Source organism: Carassius auratus, chromosome 41, assembly GCF_003368295.1.
Source record: "Carassius auratus strain Wakin chromosome 41, ASM336829v1, whole genome shotgun sequence".
NCBI classification, from domain to species: Eukaryota; Metazoa; Chordata; class Actinopteri; order Cypriniformes; family Cyprinidae; genus Carassius; species Carassius auratus.
The window spans coordinates 20,387,594-20,411,581 of NC_039283.1; the positions used below are offsets into that span (position 1 = coordinate 20,387,594).

Below are 23,988 nucleotides of genomic sequence, written 5' to 3' on the forward strand. Positions count from 1 at the left end.
CCACTTAAAATCCACTCTTGTCTCTTTTTCTGATAAAAACTCATTATTTCCACTTGCAGTTGCAATTATCGCTGCCCATTTTTTTCCCCCTCCATCCTCTTAAAATGAGCAGCAGCCCTGATGTGGTGATTAACTCCAAATTGCAACAGCTGTTGATGGCAACTTCAATTAAGTCTCCAGGCATCAATTTAGTGGCAATCTATAGCATTAGAGAGGTATCATCTTTTACCAGCCCTGTTAGCCACCCAATGGTGACAGAAGCCTGTCACTCAGGCCTGCAAATTACTCGGATTTGTCGGAGAATAGAGTGTCTGTTGCTTTTAGGTGGCTGTCGTTTGACATGCTGGCTTTTCTATAGCGTATATGGAGTAGTACAGCCTAATAGTGAAAGATGTGCTATCACTATTGCATCCCTGAGCAATACATTGAACCTAAGGGCATGATTTCTGAAACAAAACATCATGCAGTTGAGTTTAAGGTTTTTTTGTAATCAATTATTATTGACAATGAAAGTAGTGAAGAGATGGGATATCAGTTGTGGAGAAAGAAGTAAAAGGAACACACAAACACACAAAAGCACCAAAGTAACGACATAGGGGTCATTAAAGTTTTTGAGGTTTTGTAACATATAAATCATAACCATAGACTCTGTCTAATGCATAATGGTAAGCCATTATACTATAATGGTAATCAAATATTCATCTCATGAAAAATTAAGACATTTAATTTATACATTAATTATATATATATATATATATATATATATATATATATATATATATATATATATATATATATATATATATATAATCTGTTCTGAATAAGACCTAGTTCTCGATTTCCAGCACCTCCTTCTGGCTATGTTTAGGCATCATGCAACGACAGCATTTCAAGAGAGGGAATAAGATGGAAATTGATCACCCGGCTGGTTTAGTGACAAACGACTCTTTATATGGTCCCACGGTGTTAATCGAAAGATGCTATCGATTTTATCATTCGTTTTATAACAGCCGTCATTGTAACATCCTAATGGTTCTTGTAGGCCTTCTATTCTTTCCCAACCCTCCCTTTGGCCTTCGCTGGCAGAGCTCCAACTAGAGCACTCTGTCCCTGTGGGCTAATCAGCTGAGCACAAGCCCGTTGCTGGGCTGTTAGTTCTGGTTGTAATGCAGGCGGTGGGAATGTGTGTGAGCTTCCTAGCCCTGTTTAATATGTCCTCTCTCTCTGGAATGCTGAAACTCAGAAGTGCTGCTTCAGCATCGTAAACCATTGCGAGTACAGCTGCCATAGAAATATTGTGTGTAGAGCTTCGATAGCACCTGGACACCTGTATCAAACTTGCAATGGCAGATTCTCAGATGTGCCATAGACAGTCCATGCAAATGCATTAGTTTGCATGAAATGCTCTGCCCTTGACTTGGCTTCTCCCGCAGATGAAGTCTGTAACAAGACTCCTGGGCTCCAAACGGTTTATATATTATTAAATATTTACATTGCATTCATTAAGCATTTAAAAACTATTTATAGAGCCATCAGCAAGCGTAGCATGTTCCTCTGTCAGTAGCTGTGAGAATGTAGCGTGGTCTTTTTTTGCTGAGCTCCTGTTAGAGAGAGTAAAAGAGAGCGTGCTGACTGTTTCGTGATGTTGTGAGCGGTGCCAGAGCTGTCCGACAGGAGACACAGAGGTCTAGGTGAGATCTGGATTGGTATGACATTCACAGATGCTTGCTGAAATCCCCATCGCTCAGTTCTGGGAAAGGCAGCAGCGAGGAAAGAACCAACCCTTGGATGTTTGTTGCACTGTGTCATAGGGAAACTGCTTTTTACTTAGTCTCTGTGGTGACAATAAACCTTTTTTTTTGTTTGTTTTTTTTTTTTTACACTGCAGGCCAGGAACAAACACTTTATGTAATTTTTTTCTTCATTTTTTTTTTTTTTTTTGGTTTTCATCTGTGATAATCTGTAAATATATAAATCATGTGATTAATACATACAATTAATTAGCCTATTTCAGTTATTTAAGATATTTAGATTGTTATTTAAATGGTCTTCTATAACAATGCTATTTATTTAGAATGCTTTAATATTGTTTATTCTCTAAATGTTTTAGTTTATTCTGTAAGTTTTATTAACGTGTTCTCATCCATACTATTAAAGAATATATGAATTTATGTCACTTTTTTATATTTTTTAATTTAGCTACATTTTATTGTTCTGTACTATTAGAATATTTATTTATTTAAACTTTATTTAAAATTTACATTTAATTATATTCAATTAAAGTAAATATTTTTTTCTATTCTGTTTTTTTTCCATGTTCTTTTTAAATGCCTCTTTTTTAAGATAAATTTGAACCTAGCTCAATAAGTTCATTTGTGACTTTATACTGTTTTATAAACTAAAAATGGTAACACTGAGAAATATTTTTCACAATGTGGTGTAACTTTATGTAATTATATCAGACAATGCAAAGCCCATTAATTTAGGAAGCTGTGGACATGTGATTATCAGTGTGTGTGTGTGTATGTGTGTGTTTGTGTGTGAGAGAGAGAGAACAGTTGCTCATATATACTCAGCTCCACTGATGAGTTACTCATGACTGTATAAGTAACTTGAATATAGCAGGCTATTCCTTTCCTTTTATCTAATTTGTGTTTGCCCATTTTTCATAGTAAATGGTCAAAGGCAGACTCAGTACAGTATAATTGATCAGTTCAGTCGCTCTGTTTACCATGACCAAACCACTTTTCATATTCTGTAAGGTGAAAGGCATTAGAGCTTACATAGAGAGAAAGAGAGCATTGGAGACATTGTGTCCTCAGGTTATGACGAAGACCCACATACATATGTTCATCTAAGGTTTCAAAACAGAGCCCGAGGAACAAAACACGGCCTTGTCCTCCACACTGAATCATTTTGGAAGAATACTGATCCTTGGATGTATATATCACATTCACACACACACACCCAGCTCTGTTTACAGTCTTGTTCGGGGTGCTGAAGGAAGGGCCAGTGTTTTCATTTCATATTCATAAATCATTCATACATCTCAGTCCTTTAGAAAATCAGCCCTTTGTCTTTATATTGAGATTCCAAATATATTTTCCCATCCACATCACAGATGTAATCCACCCGCCTGTCACTCTCTCCCGACTCTCAGCTTTGACGAGAGTGACACATTTATGAGATATTTTCACTGAGCTCTAATTCTTCTGTATATCTGAGGGTTTGGCTCTCTAATGCAATTAAATCGATTTTTCAGGCTGAGAATGAGAGTCCAATTTGAAACGTTAACCCTTGGCCCTCTGGGAAGCAGGTAGCCCCTTTTAAAGTGGTGGCACTGAAGGTATTTCCAGATGAAACTTGTTTTAGGATTCAACTTACATTCAGTTTTGAAACTTAATTAGACTGTAAGTGTTTTACATAGAGATATGAGGTCATTTCAATATGTACCAGGTTTAATCTGTGATTTTATTGCCAATTATAAATGGAAATGTCTATATATTTTTTTCCCCCAGGAGAAAATTATAGGCTATTCCTCATGAAGTTTTGTCATTTTAACAGGGAGTGATTTAAGGCTGCATTTATTTATTTATAATACAGTAAAAACAATATTATTGTGAAATACTATTACTATTTCAACAACTGCTTTTGTTTTAAATTTGTTTTTGTGATGGAAAAATGATTATTCCAGTTTTCAGTGTCACATGATCCTTCATTCTCATATGCTGATTTGCTGCTCCAAAAAAACATTTTTTATTATTATTATTGAAAACATTTGCTTATTTTTCTTCTTTTGCAGGATTGGTTGATCTCTGCTATATAAAAGTGTTAGTTTCCTTTTCTTCAAAAAGGAAAAAAAATCATATGGAAACAGAGTGTTTAAATTACAGGTTACTGCTATCAAGTCTATTGAAATGTTGAAAACATAAGTGTACGCTTTCATACATCTACCTGTGAATGTTAATAGGATTGCATTGGTGCTTCTATAACGATGATCATCCAGATGCATGAGTTTTATCACAGAGGACACATACAAATTGTTCTTTTATGGATGTCACCCTGACAAACAATTGCCTTGTTTGTTTGCACTTTCCATTATTAAATATTTTAAGAAGTTTTTATTATCTCTTATTAGCATTCTTTACAGTTTTATTGTTTAGTTTAAAACCATAGCGGTCATCCTTACAAACAGCGTTTGATTTCTCACTTGAAATGCTCTGCGTGGGGTGTTCAATAACCCGTTTGGATCTCAGTCAGTGAATGAGAGCGTAGAGAACATCTGGTGTGTGAGGAGATATCATAAAGCAAACTACAGTTGCTCTTTTAATCACTTTCACTTAATGAAAGAGTGATGGTCTCCTGCAGGGTCGAACAGAAGTCTATTTTCATCTATTTCAAAATGCAATTTTGGCTGTGATGTCAAAGCTGAATTTTCAGCAGTCATTACACCAGTCTTCAGTGTCACATGATCCTTCAGAAATCATGCTACTGTAATATGCGGATTTAGTTCCCCCCAAAATATTTATTATTAGTGCTAAAAGTGTGTGTGTTTTCTGGAAACATATAATGCTATGAAATAAGCCTTTGCAAGAGTTGCCCGTTTTATTCCAGAAATGTTTTAAATGTCATTTCCACTATAGAATGTTATCAAACTTCATTTGAGATTTGATGTCAATTACATTTTGTCTTTACACTGTGTGATTTTCTTCTGCACATTTTAGCCTGGGCTTCAAAGACACAGTATGTTCTCTACGTTTGCAAGTGCTTTAATGCTGCTCATTTTGGTCTTTGCACACACGAACGTCAAAACCACTTCAACAACAGGCGTACAGTGTCTGTTTCGTGTGCGCTGTCCTCTCAGACCCCCATTAGCTAGCCTCAGTGTCTCTAGAAGAGGCCATCAACACAACAATGGATTCCAGCAGTGCGTGAGTGAGAGACAGGTAGAGATGTACCCATCTAAGGCCCTCCAGGATTTCGTAGTTGTCTATTCACACAGCTTTCAGCTTTAACAACTCACTCTTTCAGTCTCCTCTCTATCCTGTGTTTCTCATGTCACCCATAGCCCAAAGCACCCATAGGATGGTTGTTTTTTTTCTGAGACACTTTGTAAACAAGGAATCCTCACCTGTACTGTTTATATATCACTCTGAAGGCCACGTCCCATCTCTTTTGCAACCAGAGTTTATGCAGATCATTTGAAGTCTGAATTTGTGTGACTCGATGACGATTGACATTTCTAATGTTTGACTGCGTGTGTTCTCTTCACAGCAACAGGAGCAGGACCCCACTAACTTGTACATCTCTAACCTCCCGGTTTCAATGGATGAACAAGAGCTGGAGAACATGCTGAAGCCCTTTGGACATGTCATCTCCACACGGATACTCCGAGACGCCAACGGGGTCAGCCGAGGGGTCGGCTTTGCCAGGTAACCTTGACAACTGACACTCTCTTTGGCACACGCAAGACTAGCCAGAGAGTCTGTTCAGGAGGATTCATATAAAAACATCCCTCAGTTTCTTTCTTTTCCAGCTTTTCTCCCTTTCTTTGTATGGCGCGTGTGGGGTGGGTTGGCTGGTTTTCAGGGTCAATGGCTATGTAAGAGATCCCTGCAGAGGATGTGTGTGTGTGTGTGTGTGTGTGTGTGCGTGTGTGTGTGTGTGTGTGTGTGTGCCAGCCAGGCAATTAGCCGTTCAGCCATGATTCGCTGAGCAGATCTGAATGGGGCTGAACAGAGGAGAGGAGCCACTCCAGAGAGCACAGACTAAATCAGAACGGCAGAACACCCCTACCGTTCTTTATTTTCCCTCTTACTGTACGCTCGCTCTACCACTCTCCTGTCATTCTCTAAATTAACATATAAGTATGTTTCCTTAATTCAAGGAACTTTAACACCCAGAGGTTAAAACGAAGAGATTTCAACCTATTTTTTTGGTTTATGAAGATCGCATTTAAACAGGGAACAGTTTGTCAAGCCTTGATCATTAATTTGAGCTCTTTTTTAAAATTTGATTTATGTATCAGTGTATTCAGTTTTTAGTCATAATATATGAATTATTGTTAAAAACATAAACATACAGTAGTGAAATAAACATAAGTAATTTCTGTTTGTTTATTTATTTATTTGTCGTCCATCATAATTTTTCATAATTTGTCAAAAGTTATTGTACTTGTTTATCAAAGAGACGAGACGTGTCAGCGGAGAACAGGTTGATGTGAAATATGAGACATGTAATATGGAGAAAACAAAGAAAAAGCAAGTTAAATGTCACTTGTGAGCAGAACGTTGTTGTTTTGCATAATTTCTAATCATGTTGTTGCTGTACATTTGTCATTTTATTCAAAAGTGTGAACATATTATAAATCTGTGTATTTAGTATTCATAAAATGTTTGCTGTGAGATTAACCTCATAATGGAGTCAATCATTTCCTTTCAATTGCATAATGTTATCAAACCAAATTAAAATACATTATTTTAAATGTGGAGGAAATTGCATTTGTTGATTCTGAAAAAAAAAAAATGAAAGAAAGAAAAAGGCAGAACATTTCCTGTGATGAATGTATATCCACTGTTGGAAATCTTAAGTAGACCAATTAGTGAAAGTGTGTTTTAATAGAGTTCATTTTCTACAAGTCCACAGGGCCAAACATGTCCCTAGCTGAAGAAACGCCATAAAGCAGATTTTTAAGAAGCTGTTCGGTTTTCAATGGGATTTCACTGCGGTCATGACTGATGACTTTAATTCTGATTTGCCTCATGCTGTGTGTTTCACTTCGCTTCTTTTTCTGTCATAGAATGGAGTCCACCGAGAAATGTGACGTGGTGATTCAACATTTCAATGGAAAGTTCCTCAAAACCCCACCAGGAGTGCCAGGCAAGTGTCAACAACCCACTGTGTTCTAACAATATTGTATCCTAACCCGGTGCAAAGCAATAAAGTGACAATCACCAAGACCTTTTGTTGCCCACTTGTTGTCTATTTCCACAGTTCTGTCCACACTAAAATCTCATTGCTCTGAAGTTCTGAAGTCCCTCTCCATACAGCTGTATATTAAAGGAATAGTTCAGCCAAAAATGACAATCTGTCATCCCTTACGCTCCCTCATGTTATTCCAAACCCATATGTTTTTGTGAGTAAATGATAACAGAAATCTCTTTTTTTATTAACTGTCCTTTTAAATATTAAATATGTTCTGATTTCTGATTCATCTAAATTCATCAGAACTCAACATGTCAAGCTTTAGATATATACTAAACCCATAAGCTCAGTTGGATCCAAATCTCTTGTATGAGGACGCACACGTCCCCCCACTTTGAGTCGCTCTGCTCATCAGCTTTATATGACAGGATCTGATTTATAGGTTGATTAAGGTTTAATTTAAGCCTGGTGTGCCTGAAGAAAACAGTTCCCAGAGGGCAACGGAATATACTGCATATAGCCAACTAGAGACAAACATTTAAACTGAAGACAGCATTTAGAACACATTTAACTTACATTACCTGACGTATATCAGAGCGATATCTCTTTGGATTTGAGACTTTAGTCTTTGCAACTTTACATTTACATTTTTTCTCCAAAAATGTATCCATGCACTTATTTTGTATGTGCCTCACTGTAATTCCATTTTTGGTCATTTTTAATTTTTACTTTTTGGTCATCAACATTATGCTGATTGAACCTGTATTGAGCTCAGAATATTCCTTTAAATAAGCAAACACTCAATAGCTCAAAAAGAACAGAGACATTTGTTACGTGAATTCTGTCACCTTTAACAACCACACAAACTTTATATCACAGGCACACACCCAAATGTGTAAACAGTGTTGTTTAATGGTGTAGTTTTGCCAAGCTCAGGGTATGTTCCTCAGTGATGTGCTTGGTGTTTGTTCCCCTGCTGTTGCAAAGCTTTCTTGTTTCCCTTAGAGAGAGAAAATGTGAGCAAAGGCAAAAGAAACAGCTGGAGAGGTTAGGGTGGATGAGAGAGAGAACATGCGATTCCTGTTGGATGCAGTATTTGTGTGTGTGTGTGTGTCTTCTGTTTGAAGGAGGCATAGGTATAGACAGAGGGCTGGGGAGGGGGTGTAAAAGCAACTGACAGGACCGAGAGAGAGAATAGGAAGAGAGAGATTGGAGAGGGCAGCCTGCAACTCTGGCAGTTGCTGTGTGATTTGTGGGGTGTAGCGTGCAGCTCGGTGTCAAACCCAAAGACAGAGGGATGATGGATGACTTCATCTATACCCCCCCCCCCCTCTCTCTTTCTCTCTATCTCTGTTCTCAGTACTAAAAGACTCCTGGCCAACTCAGTCTTGTCTTTACCTTTACACTGTGTGTTAACCTGGTGCGACATGATAAAGCAACAACCGATAAAAATGTCTTCCATGTAAATCTGAGTCAACAAGTTATGAGCATTTTTCAGTCACTTGGTTTATTTGTCTGTAGCTTTGTCCTGGCCTCGTCCACTCTGAAATCTGACTGGTCTGAATAATAATGTATATTAATACAGTCTACCATTCAAAAGACTGGGGTCAGTAAGATTTGTATTTGTTTTTGAAAGAAGTCTTTTTTTGGGCTCACCAAAACTGCATCTATTTGATCAAAACATTAATATTGTGACATATTATTGCAATTTAAACTAGCTGTTTTCTATTTGAATCGATGCAAATGTGTGCATGTTATATGTAAAGCTGAATTTTCAGCATAACTCTAGTCGTACAGTGTCATATGATCCTTCAGAAATAAAATGTTGATTCACTTATTATAATCAATGTTGAAAACAGTTGAGCTGTTTAATATTTTGTTGGAAAATACTGTTTTCAGGATTTATTAAAAAAAGATTTATAGAAACATTTTGTATGGAAATATTTGTTATTAGTTTAAATATTAGTTTTGCTGTCAGTATGAATAAACAAATGGTAACACTTTACAAAAAGGTGTCATTTGTTAACATCAGTTAAGGTATTAACTAACATGGACTAACAATGAGGAATACCTTTGTTACTGTATTTACTACTCTTTGTGTATTAGTTAATGAAAATACAGTTATTCAGAGTTTGTTCATATTTGTTCACACTGCTTAAACTAATGTTAACAAATACAACTTTTGATTTTAATAATCTATTGCTAATGTTGAAATTAACATAAGCTAAGGTCAATAAATGTTGTAGAAGTATTGTTCATGTTTAATTCATGTTAAAGGGATAGTTCACAAAAAAATCTAAATTATGTCTTTAATACGAACGAGTCAATGTTTTGTTAGTTATCTGGCTCGGCTCGGTGTTCATCTTCAGTCCTCTCTTCACATCAGTTCAGTCAGTGTAATGTTTGAGTAAATGAATTACTCCGGGATATTGGTTTGTTTTTACTCAGAGGGAGTGTCAGTCACATTAAAAAAGTTAACCGCTTAAGTCATTTGTGGATTAATGCGTATTGGAGACATGAACCGTTTAAAACGATTCAGTTCGATTTGGTGAACTGGTTCAAAAAGATCCGGTTACATCGAGTGATTCGTTCGCGAACCGGATATCACAAACTGCTTTGTTTTGAAGTCTCTCACAACAGACACTTAAGAGAAGAAAATTCTGAATAAAGTCGTAGTTTTTGCTATTTTTGGACCAAAATGTATTTTTGATGCTTCAAAAAATTCTAACTGACCCTCTGATGTCACATGGACTACTTTGATTATGTTTCTCTTACCTTTCTGGACATGGACAGTATACCGTACACACAGCTTCAATGGAGGGACTGAGAGCTCTCGGACTAAATCTAAAATATCTTAAACTGTGTTCTGAAGATAAACAGAGGTCTCACGGGTTTGGAACGACATGAGGGTGAATTATTAAAGACATAATTTTGATTTTTGGGTGAACTATCCCTTTAACTAATACAGTTTACAGACTGTAAAGTGCTACCAAACGAATTAGATTGATGCTTGAGGGAACATTTTACTCTAAAATGAATATTCTGCGATTGCTTTTACTAATGAAACTAGACTTTGTTTCTTTCTTGAAACACAAAAGCAGATATTCAGTAGGCTGTACTCAATAATTTTAGTTGAACTCAACGACTCATTTAGATAATCAAACAATACTTCAAAAATATTTAGAATGACTCAGTCGCAAAATATGCATTACTATGACACATATTAATACACCAAGGAGAGAAAAGACTTAAATCTAACAATTTTCCTGATATAAATCAATCATATGGCTCTAGACAACTTAAAATATAGTGTACAGGCCATGTGGACCCCTTTTTATGATGCTTTTGCTCCCCATCGACTGTAGAGAAAAAAAGCAGTGTGAACATTCTTTAAACCATCTCTTTTTTTGTGCTCCATGAAAGTCATACAGGTTTAGAGCAACACAAGAGAGCATAAATGATGACAGATTTTTTTTTTCATCCCTTCACCTGTGAAAGAAATAGCTTTTTCTGAGAAATGAAAGGCAGAGAGTGAGAATGAGGTGATATTGTGCAATCTAAAGTCAGGAATATTGCTAAAGCCATAGCCAGGCTTCTGATAATGTATTCAGCCTTGAAAAGGAGCTGTGCATGTATTGATATCCAGGTTTAAAGCTCAAAAATAGCGCCTCATCGATTTTCTTTCCCTCCCCTTCTCTTTTCCATCTTTCTCTCTCTCTCTGTACTTACTATCTAGTGAGTGGATCACACGAGCATGCTTTGCACAAGTGGTTCCTCTTTAAACTTGATGTGAGCTGGAGATTCTCTCAAACAGGTGTAGCGTTATTAAAACATCAGACATAAAAGAAATCAAACCTGCAGTATTCTTTAACAGAAAAGCGTTACACACCTGCATCCACCTAAGCTTCTTCTTACACAGATTTTATTTTTATTTTTTATTTGCGGAAGAAAAAAAAGAACCTTGTTTGCCACTTAAAGAGATAGTTCACCCTAAAAAAAAAAAAACAACAACAACAACTCTTGCTTTATTTGCTCACCCTTATGTTGTTTCAAACCCGTATGACTTTCATGAAGCACTTGCTATCACTTGCTCTGTCGTTTTTCTCGTCTCTCTTGTCTCCATCTGTTGTAGGTGTGTGTTTGTTCGTATGTTGTCCTGATCCAGCTTACTCAGGCTTTTCTAACAGGCCACGACGGGACAATCAAGCCTGCATGCTCTCATAATTACACAGGCTCTTCGGCAACATGCTGATGCTGGGGTAGATAATGATGACGATCGTGCAATGCCGTGACCCCTCCATCATGCACGAGCTCCCTGTCATGGGACGTCCAGTGCTCTTTCCGTTCTGCTGATCTTTTCTACATGCCCAGGTCAAGCATGTGCGTTCTGTCAGGTCTTGGAGAGGGTTTCAGGCAATTTGGCCGGCATCCTGATCTCGACCTTAATCCATTTCTTCTTTTTTTTCTTCTTCCTCCCTTCTTCTCTCCGTCTCGCCCTATTCATGGGCAAAGTGACCTGGGGGAAGTCTTTTGGGGAAATGGTGTGAAAATACTAGATATTATTTTCATTTTATACACCAAAAGTCATGCCAAAAAAGAACTTTAAATTGAAGATCCTGGGATAGACAGACAGCTTGTTGGACAGGGTTATGTTTCGGTGTATGTGTTTTCCCACGGGCTGATCAGTAAAGTGACTTGACTTGTTAAATTGCTGTGTGTGTGTGTGTTTGTGTGTTTGTTAGCTGTGTGACTGAGGGAAAATGTAGGCCTGAACTGAAGTGCTTACAAGCCCACTGACAGTGAGACTGTGAGAGAGAGTACTTACACCCCACTGTCTGCGTTGATGGAAGGAGAGGCTAAATTATAGGGCCTGTCAGTGTGTGAGAGGCCAGGCTGAGTGTGTCTTTGTGTGTGTGTGCGACAATGGGGTGACCCATCAAATTTGGTTCCACTCGACTCGAGACTGGGAAATCAAGCTGCCACGGAGCGATACTCTCTCTGAGAATTTGTTTGCTTGCAGTTGAATGGGGCCTGCGTGTCAGCGGTGAGGCCAGAAATCAGGGGAGAAACCTAGTTGAAAATTCTGAATAAATAAATATTTTAAAATAGATTTATTTTAAAATAAATAAATTTCTTTTCTCTTTTTTTGATGGTGTAGTTAGAGCATCTACCAGCAGGGTCCAAACCATTAGACAACTGTATTGTTTCACTGTTTGAACATATCTTTAATCTATTACAAAGCCCTCGGTCTGTTTACATACCACACGATCGAAATGAAATGTAAGATATCCCAGATAAATCTGCGAGTAATCTGATGATCTAGTGATGTTATATTGGGACTGTTTTGGGTTCAGTTCTTGTAGTGTTTGTGCTCCACTGGTGAGGTCATACTGGAGGGGTCTCAGGTAAGGGTTTGGCGGCCCGGAGCTGAGGCGAGGAGGTTATCTGGAACATTCTGATGTATTTATGAGCACTGAGCTGGCTTCCTACTGATGTCTTATGTTTGGATAGTATGTGCTTCAGACAAGGCACTCACACGCTCTGTGTGGGAGAGAGAGAAATTCTATAAAGGACGTGCTAATGAAATTGTTTATTTTCCCTGGACTTACTGGGGAACATAATGGGTGCTGGCGCATATCGTTCTCTCACATCTTTGTGTGCCTCTTTCTGTCCGTTTCCTTCTTTATTTCTTTCTTCCCTTTTACTGTATTTGTTCTCTAACTCTCTATATTTAATGGCGCTTGCTAAGGCATGCATTGCTATTATTGTTCTCATACTAAAATATGTCACCACTTTACCACAAAATGATCTTTTCAATTACTTTACATTACTACTAATACATGACATTACTACTAATAGTTAAGGTTTTAAATAAAATATGAATTTTTTGTATTATTTCTTTAATTAATTTGATCAAATCTGATATATTTTGCTTTTTATTTAACTTTTATTTCAAGTAAATAATTATTTAATTATTTATAATTAATAAAGACATTACAAATTCAAATGTTTGGAGTCGTTAAGAATTTTGTTGTATTTTTAAAACAAATCTATTATGCTAACCAAGGCTGCATTTGTTTGATCAGAAATAAAATGTATAAAAAAAAAAAGTCATATTGTGAAATCTCATGACAATTTAATGTAATTTATTCCTGTGATAACAAAGCTGAATTTTCAGCTGCCATTACTCCAGTCTCCAGTGTCACATGTTCTTTCAGAAACATTTATTTTTATCACTGCTGAAAATTGTTTCCTTTTTTTCAGGATTCTTTGATAAATAGACAGTTCAGAAAGAACAGCATTTATTTGAAATATAAATAATTTGAACAGCAGTGTAATTAACTGTAAAATGTACAGAACAATGTTTTTCCAAACCTTAAGGGGGGGGGGGTGAAATGCTATTTCATGCATACTGAGTCTTCCGGTTTGTCACAAGTTTCGAGTATGGGTCTGTGTGACGTTAGATGGAGCAGAATTTCCTTGGGTCCTAAGGGCACTTCTGCCGGAAGAGTGCGCGCTCCCGTATAGCAGAGCACTGAGAGCACAGACATTCACTGATCAGAGCGAGAGCGTCGCGAAATGTCACAAAAGAAGTGTGTTTTTGGTTGCCAGGGCAAGACAACCCTGCACAGATTACCAAAAAAAAAAACAGCATTAAGGGACCAGTGGATGGAGTTTATTTTTACAGAGCATCAACGGAGTTGTGCAAGTGTTTGTGTTTGTTCCCTGCATTTCGAAGATGCTTGTTTTACAAACAAGGCCCAGTTTGACACCGGATTTGCGTATCGTTTATTTCTTAAGGATAATGCAGTCCCAACGAAAAAGGGTCACGATCGTGTGTTGGAACCGCAGGCGGTGAGTAAAACTGCTTCAAATATCTCTCTGTGTTGTTAACTTAGCTATCGGCGCGTAAGCACATCAAGTAAACAACATACGATGCTGTCATCAAACTGCACTTTCCACATGTACAGCTTAAAAAAAAAAGACGACATAAAGTGGAACTTTTCCAAAACCGCTAAGCAAATATATACAGTTTCAGTACATACCACATAGAGACGTCGTTGCTGATGCTGCTCTCGTTCAGTTTCAGTCTCTGGATCTGATTCTGGATCATAAATATACGCTGAATCTGACTGCGAGCCATGATTTGTTTTGTATGGTTTTTTCCTCACGGTAATGTCACAGCTTCCAGCTATGAACGCAAAAGCTTACTCGTGCTCGTGATTCTTTAGCTCCACCCACACGTCACGCCTCCAGCCGGTCGTGTTTTTTCCGGGAAAAATCGGTACAGACTATCTTTCTGTTATGAAAATAATAAAACTAAAGACTTTTTGGAGTTATGAAGGATGCAGTACTACTCTATAGGTACTCAAGATTAACAGGATATTGAGTAAAAACGGGCATTTCACCCCCCCTTTAATGACTAAAACATCAAGGGACATTTTTTGTCACCATATTTTGAGATCATTTTGACGATAAAATTGGAGGTAAAAATCCCATAGACTTAAATTATTTATTTGCAACTGCATAGAAAAACCCAATCATCACAAGTGGTGAGTCCGGTATAATTTTCTTTTTCTTTTTTTCAGTAAAAAATTTCTGAGAGCATCTGCACACGTCATTTTATAAAACTGCTGCATTTCCAGTTCTTTGCTCTTCACTTCCTCAAAACTCACTTTTCCCATAACCTTTGAACAAGCATGATCTCTCTATCTCTCTCTCTCTCTCTCTCTCTCTCTCTCTCTCTCTGCAGGGATGTGACAAGTGTCCTAAGCGCACATGAGGCAGGAATAGAAGGTGTTTAGATTTGGCTGTAGTCTTTAGAGAGAATGGCAGTGGTTAATGTGGTGGAGTGCAGTATGAAAACCCCACACTCTCTGTTGTGAGATCTGCTCTGCAGAGCTGTACAATAAGTCAGATGGATGGCTTTACAACGCTCGTAAACATGTAAACATGATGCCCATGACCTCGGATACAGGAAATGCTGCAGGCTCTCAGGATTCCTCCAGTGTCCCATCATGCCAGCATGTGCGTTTAAATCTTTGCCATGTTTTTGAGTGAGAGGAACACTGGGTCCTAAACATGAGCTGACATATTAAATAATTTACGTTTCTCCATATATACACTCTAAAAACTGCTGGGTTGAAAACAACCCAATTTGGGTTATTTTGACAACCCAGCGCTGGGTCAAAAAGGGACGAACCCAGCGCTGGGTTGTTTTAACCCAACCAGTTGGGTTATCATATTTAACCCAGCCTGCTGGGTTGCCTTTTTTATGGTTTAAAATGACTATATTGCAGGGTTTCAAAAAACAGAGCGGGTGTTTTTTTATCACTGTATTTCAGAAGGAAAACTACTGTATTTAGAAAATGTTCGATATCATTTCGCATGTGCTTGATAAGGCAGCGTTTGTGAGCTCAGCACCGCTCTGCAGCCGTTACCGGAGAAACCTACCTCTCCCGCTCTTAGCGCCTCCTGCTGGCAGAAAATAAACTCGCAGAGTGCAGCCATGTGGGGAAACAATGCATTTCTACGTTAAAAATAACCCAAATTGAGCTAGACATTAAACCTACAAATGTTGTTCATTTTAAATATCACTTTTACACACAAATAATAATTACCAAAAGGAAAATATTTATTAAAAACAAGAGAAAAGTCAAAAAGTAACATGTTAGAAGAAATGCAGAAAAGGATGGCATTAACAGCTACAGAGTTCATAAACAAAGCATTGAACATTTGATGAATATAACTTAAATCAAATTCAAATTGGACTTTGTTCAATTGTATATATTGTATAAAAATATACGAAAACACATACAATAAATTTACAATTAGTTAGGTTTTTTTCCAACTATTCTGGCATGACAGTACACAAATAAATCACAACATTAACTTTGATATTATAACATTTAACAGACGCGTGTGTGTGTGTGTGTGTGTGTGTGTGTGTGAAAGAATGTGAGCAGGTGTATGAATGACAGAGTGTAAACTCTTCTACTAAACAACGCAGAAAAAGCATTTAACTTTTTTTTTTTAACAAATTATACACTTACAGTTTGTTTCAAAGTCCATGAATACAGATCATGCATCACAGTCAATTTTCATGATCTCTTTAGCATAACTGATGTAATCATGAAGAAACCCCATCAGCACAGCATGTGACATCTTCTATATCATCCAGGGCAGCGTCCTCCTTTAAAACCACCGCTGCATCAGTTTAGGCGGAAAGAAGATTCTCCTCTCTGACCAGCATTCATCCCAGTCACCGCCTGTTCTTCATCAGTGGCCTAAGAGAAACACATTTGAAAAAATTAAACATTTAATTAAACTATCCATTTTCAGGTAGAGGTGCATTCACATCCGTAACGATAGGTAAATAATCGGTTTTAAAGTTTCAACACTTTGTGCGGTTGTTTAATGTCTCAGTCCACCACAGCGCTCCAGAATGCTATAATGGCAGCACTAGTGTGAGGGCAGGTGATATTGTTTGAATAAATATTGCTTTCAGAAAGCTTCTTTACTGAAACATTAAAACAGACATGACATTCACATACCTCACAATATTCATGTACATGGAGGGCTGCTCTTCAAACCGTTAGTTCACCAAATAATTAAAATGTTTATAATTTACTCTCCTCATGTTTTTCCAGACTCATACAAAATCTGCAAATTTTTTGGAAAACGTATGAATATATTTAATATTCTCTTTTTGTGTCCTCCATTGCTGGTCTGGGAGACCAGTATTTTATTTTGAACATACATGTTTGCTATCATATAATTTAAGATGTATTCATATATAAATATCAGAATTTACTTCTACAATAACTCTGTATTTATGAAGCTTGAAAATAATGATTATCTAAACTATAAATGGATTAACAAATATTATGAGAAAACTAAAAATATATTAATTTATGTTGTAAAGACAGACAAAAGTCTTATAGGTTTGGAATGACATGAGGGCAAGTAAATGATTTTTTGTGTGAACTTTACCTCTAAGAGCGAAGACCAAGAATAATGACTCTCCAAATCAGACAACTCCAAAGTTGGTTTGAGTTCTGCAATAAAAAACACAGACATCAATGGTTTTAATGAAATGAGCACGTAATCACACTGTTGTTGCATCAAAATGTGAAGTAAACTGGCAGGAGACAACAGAAAAATTTATTTTCTAAAAATAACTTACATAAAATCTCAAAGGAATGATGCTCTCCCATGTCTCTTGCTTTTAACATCTACAAAAACAAAAAACAAACATTATTTTACTCTTAGTAAAACACAACAACAACTGATAACATGAAATTATGAAGTTTACTTGCCTTAAACGATCTTTCCCTCTCTTCAGAAGAAGCTGAGAAAACCACCTCCTCACACAAGCAGACTTGTGTGTCCTTAACTGCAGTTAGTTTGAGTTCTGCAAAGAGGGACATCAATGGCTTCAATAAAATATTAACATATACATATATAAAATCACACTGTTTTTGCATCAAAATGTGAAGTTAACAGGCAGGACACAACAGAAACATTAATTTTCTAAAAAAAAAGTAATAATAATTTAACTTACATCAGTCTCAAAAGAATGAAGTTATCTTGTCTCTGGATTTCAACATCTAAAAAAAACACACACATTATTTTAGTCTTAGTAAAAATAAAGATAACTTGATGTTATTCTGAAGTTTACTCTCCTTAAACCGTCTGTCCCTCTCTTCAGAAGAACACCTCCTCCTCATCCTCACACAGGTCTGTGACTCTTCACACAAACAGCTTCTGTGTCTTTAACTCTCAGCGCGAGGACAATGAAGACAGGAGCTGGACAAGTCTGAAATATTACATGTAAAACATACTTTTAACAGTTACCACTTCAACAGCCTCAAAATAATTATGCTAGTCTTTACTACACAATGCCGTTTCCTTTAGGAGACAAACATACATTCAGTTTAACCGCGAAAAAAAAGACAAATTCACATGAGCGTAACCGTGACCATAACCGTCTGTTAACGCCTCAAAGAGAACAGATAATGTAAAATCTTATGTGAATATGACAAAACACATTCACAGACGTTATATTAAAAGTACATCCTCCGTTCAGTAACGTTACATGAGGCAAGACCTCCGTGTCCTAGGCGAAAACCGCGTCCGTTTTTTTTATATATATAACGTTAAGCTCCTTTGTTTCCGCCTTTCATACAACCGGGTAAACAATAAAAGATAACTTTACATTTTGAATATTTAACGTTACTTACCATAGTCTTTCACTCGCTTCTCGCTTCTATCACGCTGTGAAAATGGCGGCTGCTCGCACTGGAGACGTACGATTTTGACGTGACGTGCGTGCTCTCCTTCACGTCCGCGTCCTCAACCCACCCCGCTGGGTTAAAAAAGATAGTTATTTTCAACCCAAACTTGGGTTAAAACATCCCAAAGTCCTATCAAACGGCCTCAACCCAGCAGTTGGGTTGAAAAAACAACCCAGCGTTTTTTAGAGTGTATGAGCTGCACAATTAATAGAGTAAAAAATTGGCTGCCATACTTTAATATTCAGTGAGCTCGCGCTGAACTGCAGGTCTCATGATACTGTGTAAACTTGCATTGACGGCTTTATTGATCATAACAAGATGGGAGCATTCTATTATTGACGCTTTGCTCGCTTTCCGTCTATAATTTATTCAAAATCTGATAACAGTTTTTTTTTTACTACTATTATTCTGCTAAGAGGGCCAGTGATAAGATGACTCTTTAGACATCGTCTGGATTTATAGATGTATAAAACATCAAAACATTCATTCAAAAACAGCCTTGATTAGCCTAAATATAAAATGTAAATTCTATTAATCACAATTAAAATTGAAACATCATTACATTATCTAGAGAAAGAAATTAGTTTTATTTATGTATTTCATAATCCTGCAGCCCTATTTATAGTGCATACAGTTGGTTCTAAATGTTTAAGATCATCAGTGAAAATATTTGTATTTGTAAAACACGTTTATTCCTAAATGCCCGCTTTGGCCCAGTTTTGCCCTTTGAACCACTCCTTAGGGCTGCACAATTAATCAAATTTCTAAATTGTGATTACGATCATGGATGCCACAATTATGTAATCGTTCAAAGTGGCAATTAATGATCCACGTATGTTATTCTTCGTGCTTAATTATGCATCTTTTTTCTTTCTACATGTTATCTTAAGTGTTTTTCCCATTATTTTAATTTTAGTTGTGGTATAACATTATAACACCATTCATATTTTAACTTTTTTATAATTTAAAGAAGAAACCAATCCGATGTATAGTTGACTTGTGAGGCTTAATACTGTAGAAAAGCACCAAAAAAAAATTCAGTTAGAGTGTTTTCAGCTTGTTTATTTTCATATAAAAAAACACTATGCATTTGCATCAAACAATGATATAAACATCATCCAGTGTAAATTGTAATAACTGTAATTAATCATCGCAATTACAATTTCAAGGGAGGGATCGACGATTAAGATTTTTGTCATAATGGTGCAGCCCTAACACGACACACAATCGATCATGGTTATGTGGCTGACATTAGATACATGCACGCGGTGTATGCACCTGGAAGCGCAGGTGTGGTAAAGGGATCAGGGGTTTGGAAAACAGCTTGAATATGTGATAGTAGTTGAGGTGTGAAAATATTTTCAGTGGAGCTGCTATAAAGGTCATGTTGTGTTGCTTATGGCTTAACAGAGTAAAATGTATTCATATTATAACATCATAACATTATTCACATGTTTGTATTTTCATGCATTGCATAAGAATTGCATGAAAAGATTGCACATACATTTAGTCCAAAAAAAGGAAAGTCTTTGTTAATACAAGGTAGACATTGATTGAATAAACAATTGACTTTCACCACAATACAAAGTGACAGTTAAATTAGCATCAGATTACCTGCATTTGGCTTCCATGCTTCCAGTTTGAATGAAGTTTTTATGCATCGTATCAACATGTGAACAGCTTGACCATCAGTCAAAGTGCTGTGTTCCAGTGTGCACACCAAATCTGATGCCCAGTTCTTAACAAATCAATAAATCTGAAGCTAATATCATCAGTAAAATAAAGTGTCATGCCCAGCGGGTCTTCAAACTGTGGCAAGTGTGTGGAGTCTCTGTCATTTCACACCAGGGCTAACTGGAGATTTCCCCAAACCAAATTTTCTAAACCGCATTATATTTTGATTTATTCATGCTTTGTTCGTCCTCGACGGTGTTGTGATTGATTTAGTGCTGTTCCGACACAAACAAAGCTGGGCCCAGATAATCGGGTTTATGCAAGATAGAATTCTAATGAGGGGGAGTAGTGATCTTTCGGTGAAATCTATCTGATCTGGGGCGTTCACTAATAGCTCTGTCTGCCTCTGACCCGAGAGAGGACAGCAGTCAGCCCCACGGAGGGCTAGTGATTTCAGCGGAGAGCCCATTTGGAAGCAATATTGCATGTATTTTTTTCTTCTTCTTCTTTATCAAGTGTTCACTAGGGCTGCTGGGATGAATCATGCATATCCAAATCAGACAGATTTGATTTCATACACACACAAATGGGCAGAAACACCTGAAACGGGGGAAGCATTTTCCTGCATTTGTAACCAGCAAATATGTGTTTTTTGTTGTTGTTGTTTTTTTTTTGGTTTTTTTTGCATGCGCTGTCTGTATATATCAGACAATGAATAACTGCTAAATAAGCATCTTTTTTCAACAAAGTTCTGTGTACCACCTGTTTTCCACTCGTGCTATAATAGTTAATTGCGGCTTGCAAATAGTGCTGACTTTTGTGAATAAATCTATTACCACCCTAATTTGACAGTGCGTCGGAAGTCTAAAAACCCTTGAGATGTTTTGCGTGAGCACAGAAAAACTGGATATAAATAAACCCAAATTTATTTATTTTTTGCCTTCTTCAGTAAGGATGCATAATTAATAAACAATAAGACATTTAGTTATGTTGCAAAAGATTTCTATTTCTAATAAATCATGTTCTTTTGAACTGTTTATTCATCAAAGAATTCTGAAAAGAAAATATTGTTTTGAACACTGATGATAATATGAAAGGTTTCTTTATAGAACCAATTGGGAAAGTTGAAATGATTTCTGAAGGAACATGTGACACTAAAGATCGGAAAAATGCCTCCTGAAGAGTCAGCTTTGCCATAACAGGAATAAATTGCATTTTCAAATATATACAAACATAAAACAGTTCATTTAAATTTTTATAAAATTTCGTAATATTACTCTATTTTTTATCAAATAAATGAAGCCTTGATGAATATAAGAGACTTTAAAACATTAAAAACATTATTCATTGCAATTTATAAATGCATCCATTCGCAAGAAAGTGTTTGTGCTGGATTTTTTATTTATTTAAATATGCATGGTGCAGACTGTATGCTTAAACTGGATTGTAAGTATTTTATTTTATTTTATTTTGTTTTATTTTTTGCTGAAATACTGCACACAAAAGCGGTGCAACTGTTTAGAGAATTCACCTCAAAGAGACAACTTCTGTTTTTATGCGGCAAGAACATTCCTTCTAAATGAAACATGAACTACAACCTTTAAACGAGCATGCAGTGAACTGGCTCCTGACCTTGCATTCTTCAGTGTTTTATTAGAGAACTGAGACAATAGTCTGTCTCTCTCTCTCTCTCTCTCTCTCTCTCTTTCTCTGGTGACCTGCTCTCAGGACAGGCTGTACAGACCAGCATCCACCAAACCAAAGTCAGACAGGCCCATTAAAAGGCAGCAAGTGGGGAGGATAAGCTGATTATGCAATGTTTGTATTCTACTCAGTGTGCGTCTCGCTTTTGCTGTCTGTCTTTCTGTCTCTCTCCCTGATTTGTCTCCACTGAGGGGAGATGTCAAACCGGCCAGTGATATTTACCCACTTTAGCCCAAACAAACAAACCAGTGCTCAGAGTAAACTGCTCTCCCAGCACTGATCCAAGATCAGGGCATCACACTGGGAAGCGGTTGTTTCATGTTTTATTTGTTGTCATTACTATATCATTAGAATAAGGGTTATAAAGAATGCATGCATTATATTTGTAACCTTAGAAAATGCTCTGGGTCGTCATTATTCCTCAAGTTTCTTATCCTATTTTTTATGCAATGGGACACACGTGGTGGAAATTAAATATATTTCTTATGTTACAAAATATTTGTCTTAAATAAATGCATTTCTTTTGAACTTTCTGTTCATCTTAGAATCTTGGATCATGGTTTTTGCAAAAATACTTCGATTTTATAAATTAATAATAATAAGAAATGTTTCCTGAACACCAACTTAGCATATTAAAATGATTTCTGAAGGATCATTTGACACTAAAGACTGGAGTAATGTCTAATGAAAATCCAGCTTTGCCTTCAAAGGAATAAATTACATTTATACATGAAACAAAAACTCAATATTATTGTTTTTGCTGTATTTTTGACCCAATACATACAGTTTTGGTGAGCATAGAAATAACTTTCTAAAAAATGATTTAAAAATAAATAACCTACAAATTTTAATAATAGTGTATACTGTAAAAAAAAACAAAAAAAAAACACCTAGCCTTTTTTCACAAATATCGTCAAATGCAATTACAGAGACCTCTGTGTTATGAGATTGTTTTAAATTCATGACGTTTCTAAATTTTGCAATATTTCACAGTAAAACTATATGTTTTGTTGCATCTCAGCTTTTCCCCTACAGTTGACCAAATCACATTTTTACTGTAGTATTTTTACATTATATTTGCTTTAAAATTATAAACCTTTTATACAGTGTAGCATGTGTTTAAAAAGACGTATTTGGGAGGCTTCTTAAAGTAGGAGCACTGTATTGTATAATTCAGAAGACTGTCTGTGTGTAAAACTCTAGGATAAGGCTCAGCGCCCATGGCTTCATGGGAAGGCCGGCTTCCCATCTCGAAAACAAACGCCACACACGTATAATACCAGGGTTGTGTTGTTGTTGTGTTCAGTCAAGTCTCATGTCTCACCGAGCGTGTGTGGGCTCACCTCACAGCACCACTCAACTCTGGGCTGTGTTTTTCTCTGTTTTCTCTCTATATGTATCATACAGCGGTGGCTGAATCTGAAACCATAGTGCATCGTTGTTCCTGGATCTGAAAGCCACTGTGCCAAGCTGGCAGTGTAATGGATCTTTGCGGTAGGCTGCTATTAGAGCGTGGGCGATGTGTAGACACCAGCTTTGTCAGGGTCACATGCTCCTCCTACCCACTCAGTGCACACGGTTCCAGGTCAAACAGCTTTCTTCCTTTTGGTAAACACCATTCTGTCTTTCTTCTCTGTGTGTTCTAGAACAGCGAGTTCCATGTGATGCACATGTACTCAATTTGTTTTCAAGGCATTCTGTGTCAAACCAAACTTCCAGTTAAATCAGCTTCTTTGAGTAACGAAACCCTGATTAACCCAAATGCGGTTAGCATCGGTGCATCCCCTGTGTTTTCAGCGATGCAGAATCATAATCACAGAATCCAGTCATAAAAACACAGTTTACTGTATAACTTAGAATTGTCATGGAATTTGCCGAAATTTGGATGAATAAATCAAAGTAGGGCTATATACTTAATGGCAGGTCTATATACTCCTTGTTCTACGTCTTAAAATACACAAGTAGCACAGTTTTGTCTATGCTTAGTATTCTACATGAAAATCATGGTGCTTTCAGAGCCTGCCTCACTTTATGAGGACATGACTCCATAAACTTAATTTCCAGAGCTACTCTGAAAAGTTCACCTCACAAGCATTTCAACATTTTATTTGATCAAGATAATAATCACATATACACACAGAAACTCAGAGGTCTTCACTATAAGCCGTCATGATGTTTGCCTTTTACTTGAAATTATGTCAGAAATGTACTATTATTGTACAGTACAATATACTTCTCAAAGTAATGACAACAATAATAACAATACAGTAGACAATAGTTTAAAAACAATTTGATTTATTATTTATTAAGGAATATTGCACACTATACATTGTGTATATTACACAATTTTTCATTCACGTTGTTTTAATTGTACAATTAAATTTGTCTT

At 36.7% G+C, this 23,988-nt stretch overlaps 1 protein-coding gene across 1 annotated transcript in view; it reads left to right on the forward strand.

The window, feature by feature from the left end:
* Nucleotides 1–5,250: 5,250 nt before the first annotated feature.
* LOC113059226 (RNA-binding motif, single-stranded-interacting protein 3-like) overlaps nucleotides 5,251–23,988 on the forward strand; it is a 43,958-nt gene continuing 25,220 nt past the window's right edge. The window contains exons 1-2 of the mRNA XM_026227568.1: nucleotides 5,251–5,432; nucleotides 6,800–6,879. Of these exons, the coding sequence (XP_026083353.1) occupies nucleotides 5,326–5,432; nucleotides 6,800–6,879 (187 nt within the window). The 5' untranslated portion in view covers nucleotides 5,251–5,325. The remainder of the gene's footprint in view (nucleotides 5,433–6,799; nucleotides 6,880–23,988) is intronic.